The sequence below is a fragment of the Seriola lalandi genome, unplaced genomic scaffold (assembly GCF_002814215.2).
Source record: "Seriola lalandi dorsalis isolate HSWRI2012SDOR001 ecotype SW California unplaced genomic scaffold, Sedor1 jcf7180002054339, whole genome shotgun sequence".
NCBI lineage: Eukaryota > Metazoa > Chordata > Actinopteri > Carangiformes > Carangidae > Seriola > Seriola lalandi.
Genome location: NW_019524892.1, coordinates 133,477 through 141,534, shown reverse-complemented (window position 1 = coordinate 141,534; position 8,058 = coordinate 133,477). Strand labels below are relative to the sequence as shown.

Below are 8,058 nucleotides of genomic sequence, written 5' to 3'. Positions count from 1 at the left end.
GACATTTTTTCTGACATTTTTATCACATACTATACTTTAACACTTTATTACTGACAATACTACGACGTTTTTTTATGATTTTTTTACTTTACTATACTATGACTTTTTTTTTTTTGCCTTACTATACTATGACCTTTTTTTTTGCCTTACTATACTATGACTTTTTTTTTTGCCTTACTATACTATGACTTTTTTTTTTTGCCTTACTATACTATGACTTTTTTTCTGACATTTTTATCACATACTATACTTTAACATTTTATTACTTTTTTGGATTACTATACTATAACCTTTTTTTTTTTTTTTTTTTTTGCCTTACTATACTATGACGTTTTATGCCTTATTATACTGACATTTTATGCCTTACTATACTATGACTTTTTTTTTCTTTTTTTCTTTGTCTTACTATACTATGAATTTTTTTTTCTTTGCCTTACTATACTATGACTTTTTTTTTTGCCTTACTATACTATGACTTTTTTTTTGCCTTACTATACTATGACTTTTTTTTTCTTGCCTTACTATATTGACTTTTTTTTTTTGCCTTACTATACTATGACTTTTTTTTTGCCTTACTATACTATGACATTTTTTCTGACATTTTTATCACATACTATACTTTAACACTTTATTACTGACAATACTACAACGTTTTTTTATGATTTTTTTACTTTACTATACTATGACTTTTTTTTTTTTGCCTTACTATACTATGACCTTTTTTTTTGCCTTACTATACTATGACTTTTTTTTTTTTGCCTTACTATACTACGACTTTTTTTTGTTTGACTATATTATGAAGTTTTTATGACTTACCATACTATTTGTCACAAACTCACTCTTAGCCTTCAACTGAAAGTAGGAATTACACACACTTTAGAGAAAGAATCAATCATGTTTATTTACATAAAAGAAAGCCAAACATATCAATCAAACGTATGAAATGGCTAGTCAGTTGGTCAGTAATGTTGGTGAGTGAATGTGTGAAACTGTTGTGTTAAATGATACAAATTAAAAGTACAACCAAAGCAAAACAAACAAAAGAAACAATGTGGTGTAAGGGGGAGATCCAGTGATTGAGTGAGTGAGAGACAATGGGGATGGATGGACCTAAATTCATTCTGGGTTGGCCCCCCGTTGCATCAACGCCAACTCCACCTACCAGGACCTGAAGGGAAACGGAGCAGAAGCAACAAACAATGGACAAAACAATCCTGGAGGCCATGGCAGAGCCAGAAGACTGCATGATTTTATGACATATTATACTATTAAGTTATTCATGACATGTTATACTATGATGTTTTCATGCCTTACTATACTATGATAGTCATGGGTGTCTATATGACTTCCGTGACAAGGTAGTAGCAGCACTGCAGCCTCAGATTCTCATTCTCACTGACAGGAAGTGGACCCTGACGTGGTCTTCTGCTGTAGTAGTCCATCCACCTCAAGGTTATACATGTGGTAAGCTCTGAAGCTTTTCTGTTCACCACTCTTAAAATAGTAAAGAGTGGTTATCTGAGTGACCATAGCCTTTTTCTCAGCTCCAACCAGTCTGCCCATTCTCCTCTGACCCTTTGACCTCTCTCATCAACCACAGAGCTGCTGTTCTGACAGTTTGATGGAGGAGAGACTGTGGGAGGATTTGGGAACAGGGTTCAGCTTTAAGTTTGGAGGTTGTGGTGTCACCCATGGGAACCAGTACCTGAGCACTGACACACACCAAGAGACAATCAGGTATCATTTCCTGTTAACCCTCTGTTCTGTGTTGTGCATTAAGCTCTGAATGCTGCCTTGAAACTGTGGCTCTGCAGTTTGTCATGACGCAGTGTGTCCACTGGGTGGTGCTGTTGTAAAGGCATCAGACCATTTTTTTAATCCTGCGCTGTGAAACACCTGAGACCAGAAATAAACTCCCACTGATCAACTTTCACTCCTTCAATGTTACTACTGTATCGTGTTGCCAACTACTTAAACAGAAACGTGAGAAAGGTGTTGAATTGGATGTTGGGTGTTTTAGTAACTGTCATTAAAAAATAGTCCCACAGTTCAAACTGAGACCCTTGATTTCACCCATTCACTTTAAATATATTGTATTGTGTTGATATTTTGTCAGTTTTTCTTATAATTTATGGCTGAATTAATTATTTTTTCCCTGTTTCTTGAGACTTTTATTTTTCTGAAGTTGTTTCCTCTTCGCTCCTATCTTTGTGTCTGCCTGACAGCAGGTCAAAGGTCAGAGGCCAGGACTCAGTTAAAGCAAAAGTACAAACTGGAGGGTGAGTTTGAAATTTTAAACCAAGATGAAAATATTTTTTATCCAAAACATAAAGAAACAATAAATCATAAAATACAAAAGTATAATATAATACAGTAAATGTAAAGTACATGATTATGATACAAACAATACCATGTGATTTCTCTGCAGACACCATGAGTGTCGTTTAAAACTGCTCCTTAAAAACTGCTCCTCATGTTGGAACGTGTTTGTTTGGTCCCTGATCAGATTAAATGTGTTTCAGCTCAATGTTGTTTCCAGACTCACACATGAGCTCAGTCAGTTCAAGTCTCTGTTTCACCAGCAGGGAAACTTCAGTTCCTCTGAGACCTGGAGACAAAATGTTTCTGTAACTCTTCCAGGTTTGGCTGAACGCTGGGCTTCCTGGAGGTCAGCTGGAGGTCAGTTGGAGGTCAGCTGGAGGTCAGTTGGAGGTCAGTTGGAGGTCAGTTGGAGGTCAGTTGGAGGTCAGCTGGAGGTCAGCTGGAGGTCAGTTGGTGGCGCTCTGTGGACTCGAGGACCCTACAACCACAAAACAAAACAACACAAGTCAAACTAGAGCAACACATCCATCAGCAGGAACAATATGATTCACTGATGTGTTGGTGCCAGCGTGAGAACACAAGTCAAAGCAGAAACACCATACATGTGTTTGATACACACAATGTTTCTAAAGGACTTCAGTTTGTCCACCAGGTGTCACCAACGAGTTCTAACTCTGTCTCACTCCCTCCGTCCTCTTCAACAGTTTTTATATTAAATCTGTTAAACACAATGTTGTGTTGCTGCCAGGTTTGTTGTTGATATGAAAATTCTCTTGTTTTAATAAAAACATTTTCAGCTAATCAAGATATTTTCACACTATTTAAACACATTTTATAAATACAAATAAAAGTCCTCTTCATTTTTCCCATGGAAAATGAACTTGAGTCTCAGTAGGAAACTGTCCTGGTTCATTTATCAGAACAAAAGATGAACAACAGGGTTAGAAAATATATAAATAAAAACTTTGGTGGGGAGCTGTGTCTCCCAGGATGCATCTCTTCAAGAAACATCAATCACCCTCATGGCTGCAGCTAAAGAAATTTTTATTTAAATCCAAACACTGTGTGTGTGTATGTGTGTGTGTGTGTGTGTGTGTGTGTGTGTGTGTTTTACCAGTGTGCAGCTCCTCGGTCGTAATCCGGCTTTCCTCCAGAGTTACGAAAGAGTCGCTCTTCTCTCCAGTCGCAACTTCACAGGTCAGCACTGCAATGGGACCCACCCCCCCCTTCATATGGACCCGGATGCTGTCCTGCGCACACACACACACACACACACACACACACACAGTCAGTCAGTCAGTCAGTCAGTCAGTCAGCTGATCCTGCTTTTACTGCACATTAACTGCGTCACTGCAGATCATCCACTCAGATAACAGACCAGATCTACCCTGGTCCTGGTCTCTGGTTCTGGTTCTGTACCTGTTTGGGTGCAAGAATCTCCAGCTTAGTTTCCTCTGGAGCTTTGACCACGATCACCGTCTGCTCCTGCAAGGCTGCGAGGCGGCTGACGTCCTGGTGGGTCACGTAGGCCATCGTACAGGAGATGTTAACGAAAACTTACAACAACTGATTGATTCACTCCCTAATTAAAAAAACAACTCCTGGTTTACAACACACTTCTGTTGGAACTATTTTTTTCAACTGTCCCACAACTGAGGTGCACCAACCAGCTCTGGGCTTCAGAGCATCAGGTTCCGGTAGCAGATCCAGGATCAGCCACAGGATGGATTAATGCTGCTGTGGAAGGATATTCAGAGTTCTGCTGGTCTTGGGTCAGCGCCAACAGCTGCAGGGTGCAGCTCCTGATCAGGGTGTCCAGCGTGTCCTCCACCAGCTTCATGTTCTCCACCTCCCTCCGCAGGTTCTCCTGGTTCTTCCACAGGAAGCTGCTGATTGGACAACTTCCTCTGAGAGGACGGAGAGAGAGCAGGGTCACGGTTCAACGCTCAGACAACAAGGAGAAAGTAATGTAACTCCATTCACTGGTGATGTTCTTAGCCGTGTATGTTACAGTGTATTTTGTATTGTAAGCAGATTTCCATAGAAATAAACTGAAATCAATGGAAGATGAGAAATAAAATGAATCACTGGTGGTCGAACTTGGAAAACAAAGAATGTGAAAGAGCCCGACAGTTACATGGGTGTGGCAGATATTGATCATTTTAGCTTAAATATATTATTATATCATTGTGGTTTTTATGAATCATTGACGACTAATGGTACAGGATAATATACGTGTTCATGTTAAAAACAAATGATGTTGTAAATAATAATAAGTGTTTTTATCTGATTATGTTTTTATTCACAAATATCTACCAGCTTCAAATCCTCAGCATGAGTCAGAATCTGAGGTAAAAAGTCATTAGCAGTTGAACTGGTTTTAACTGGTTTTAACGTCAGACATTAGGGACTGAGACCGAACTAAAGAAATTCATAAAATATTCAAGAGAACAATAAAACAAACTGAAGACTTTCATCTTCTATTGACTCACATCCACTTGACCCTGCTGGGCGCCGGCTTCTTGATGACGTTGATGCCGCACAGGATGTTGGTGACGTCGTAGACTCGCTGCCTGCAGATATTCAGCTTGGTCATCACCTGCCGGAGGTCCAGCAGGCCGTCCGGCGCCGCCAGCAGCAGCTGCAGGAAGTGCTGCGTCAGGATCCCCAGGGACCAGTCTGATAAAGACATAAAGACACTCAGTTACAGATGGAAGACAGGACGCCGTCTTTTTGTTTTTATCTGTGCGCTTTTATAAACAGGAACAAAACAGCAAAAGTTGTTACAGTGAACGCAGCACGCACCCTGTTTGGCCCTCCTGGTCTGGACCGTCTTTTTCCTCTGATGCAGACTCTTACTGTAAAGAAAGACACAAGAAAATAAACTTTAACTTCAATATCTTCTTCCTGTCAAACATGGAAATACACTACACGCCACAGGACTGGCTCCCAAATGGGAATTACTGCAGGGAAATAGATGAATAAAACGAAGAGAAATGTAATTTAACCAATAAAGACTGGGTGCAGGGATTAAAGCCAACACTCGAGAAGGAAACGAGAAACAGATCTTTTTTACCTTGTCGTCTTAGACCCTGGAGTTTTCTGGGCACCTGAGTCCTGGAGTCAGAAAGAGGAAACTGTAAGTTAAAGCTGCTGTGGAACAAAAAAGAAGTTTGGCATTTTGGCTTGATTGATTCATCAATTATCAAAATAGCTGATGATTAATTGTTTGTCAATCGACTCTCATGTCTACAGCAATGCTACAATGTCACTGTAACATTTGAACATCAACTTTTGGAGTTGCTGAAGTTTATTGGTTTCGGATATTTTGATAAATCAACAGCGAATTACATTTTATGTTAATTTTACTGTTTGCAACACGGAATAATTTCTATAGATTCTTTCTTTATCCCGTGTTACAGCTGAATCAGAAAACATGGCCACAACAAACCACCAACGTTAAGTTTTCTTATAGCCTTTATCTGAAACACTTTGTCAGCTGAGTGTGACATGGTGCGATGTTATGGAGTCACAGAAATGTGGAAATATAAACAGGAATAAATAAGTAAATAAAAAATGTGGAAATGTAAAGAAACATATGTATGTATGTTGCCCTTAAAGCAATAGGGGAATAGTAAAAACAATAAGGGAAAAGTGCTTTTTATTTTTTATTTGTCTTTATATTTCCATTTTTTTATTTACTTATTTATTCATTTATGTATTTCTGCTTTTATTCCCATGTTTATTTTCTTATTCTTTTATAGATTTATTCTTTTTTGGCACCTCTATGACTCCATGCATAGTAACACTGTGTGGAATTAATTTTGTCCATTTATAATAAACAGCAAACCGAGGTTTTCATCAGTCCAAGCCAAGACAAAGACAAGGACAAAGAAATGTGATTTGAATCTGAATTCACAGCTTCAGTTTTGCTGTTTCTTAATCTGTGGACCAAAATAATCCCAGTCATGACGTCAGTATCCGCAGACTCTGTATCTGACCTGCTGTAGTGGATCCACTGCAGGAGGCTTCACAGCAAGGAGCTCATCGCCTCCACCTTCATCATCATCGCCATCACCGCCGCGGTCGGCCCACTGATCCTCTTCCTCAGACGCCTCGGCCCCCCAGAGGCTGATGGTGCCCAGGTGCCCGTCTAGGCACGGGGGCATGAGGGGAATGGCATCGGTGCTGACCCCACCGGACGAGATGTCTTCAGGCAGGAAGTGGTCCTCACAGATCAGCTGCTGCTCTGTCGGGTCCTGCTTGTTCGTCTCCCTCAGCGCTGCCAGCCACACCTGGATGGAATCACAGGTGTTACTGATGGTCTGTTGAGTTCTTTTACACTGGATTTTAATAGATCTATGTCGGTCTGACAAATCACACCTGATGTCACAGACTATTTTTCTACCATCTCCTGAATTTTGAGCCATACCTCAAATTTGCATCAATTGTTTTCCCACCGGTTTTTAAGTTTTAAAAGGAGGCGGGAGGGGGAGGGACAGGTGTCTGCCAAAATCGGACTCACAGCTCTATCAAATCTGAACACAGGCGTGATGCAGATATTTTTAGGTTCAGCGTGATTTGCTATTTCTCAGGATAATATCATCTCCGATGTCAGTCGCGGGTTAACGTCCATAAACCCGCTTAGAAACCAACGCTCCTCGTCACTCTACAACTCGCCCGAGAATCCACATCACATTTTTAAGTTTACTTCAATATCAAACTTATTTATTTGTTTATCTAAGTTTTCTGTACATTTAACGGTATATAGAAAACAGGAGCTGCCAATAACAAACTCAACTCTTTGGTAAAATATGGGCTAAACCAGGAGCTCAAGTTGTAGCCCGCGTCGCCACTGAGATGTTCGTGTAAGTGAAAACTTTTAACATTTAATGTTTGATTTTTCACAAATAAACAGCTACTTTTACAGCGACTGGGCTGTTAGCACCGATGTATTTGGCTAAGAGCTAACAACCGGAAGTGCAAGGGACCTTTAAACAGACACCTACTTTCACCCGAGCCGGGTCTTTGGGGAAGCTGAAGAACCTCTTCGCGGGTCGGTTGAGGACTCCCCGGTTAACGTCCACCTTCCGGTTCGGACACCCGGAGACGACGCACTTTACCATCCTTCACCGCCGCTCCTCCGCCCACACAGGACCGGCCAGCGGCTAACGGCACATCCGAGCCCCGTTTCTAACCGTTAAGATTCAGAAAACAAACCGCCCGGTTTGTTTGTGTCGCGTGCCTCGGTTGCTTCCCAGACCGGAAGAGGTGTGTTTTTCACCCGGAAGTAAAACATCGGAGGGAACTGCGCCCTCTACCGTTTTCATTAGGATTTAAAGATGTTCTTAAATCTGATTTACTCCAACTCCTTACAAAGGAAAACGTTTTTAATTTAAATTTTTTTTTTTTTTTTTTTAAATATAGCCTTTTTATCTTCACCTGTGAATACATGATGACATAAAACTAAAAGAACTAGAAAAATATTACTTTTAAACACTGTTAGTAAAATTATTTTGGTCCTCAATTCTGATTGGAAACACTCTTTACTGTATCCATTATAAATACTTCATCAATAATAAAGTTAAACAAGTATCTTTTAAGGGTTAAATCACATCTTTCATTGCTTTTACAATTTTGGATAAACAGAGTTTATCTAACGTGCAGACTGATGTACACTGTAAAAAAAAATCCTAATTTTACAGTAAAAGTTTTCTAACAGTAATTTTCTGTTTT

The 8,058-nt window shown here is 39.9% G+C and overlaps 1 protein-coding gene across 2 annotated transcripts; it reads right to left on the bottom strand.

The window, feature by feature from the left end:
* Positions 1-875: 875 nt before the first annotated feature.
* Positions 876-7,596, bottom strand: LOC111656011 (transcription factor E2F6-like). 2 transcript variants are annotated; one of them, XM_087174340.1, is made up of 10 exons: positions 7,332-7,596; positions 6,324-6,617; positions 5,399-5,439; positions 5,128-5,180; positions 4,815-5,001; positions 4,074-4,229; positions 3,742-3,856; positions 3,437-3,572; positions 2,757-2,800; positions 876-2,712 (listed from the first exon to the last, which is right to left on the bottom strand). In XM_087174340.1, the coding sequence occupies exons 1-9, from the start codon at positions 7,446-7,448 to the stop codon at positions 2,769-2,771; spliced, it is 1,131 nt and encodes a 376-aa protein (XP_087030466.1). In that variant the 5' UTR covers positions 7,449-7,596; the 3' UTR covers positions 876-2,712; positions 2,757-2,768. The 2 variants fall into 2 exon arrangements, with proteins under 2 accessions (XP_087030466.1, XP_023263369.1); XM_023407601.2 differs by having other exon boundaries at positions 876-2,800.
* Positions 7,597-8,058: the final 462 nt, after the last annotated feature.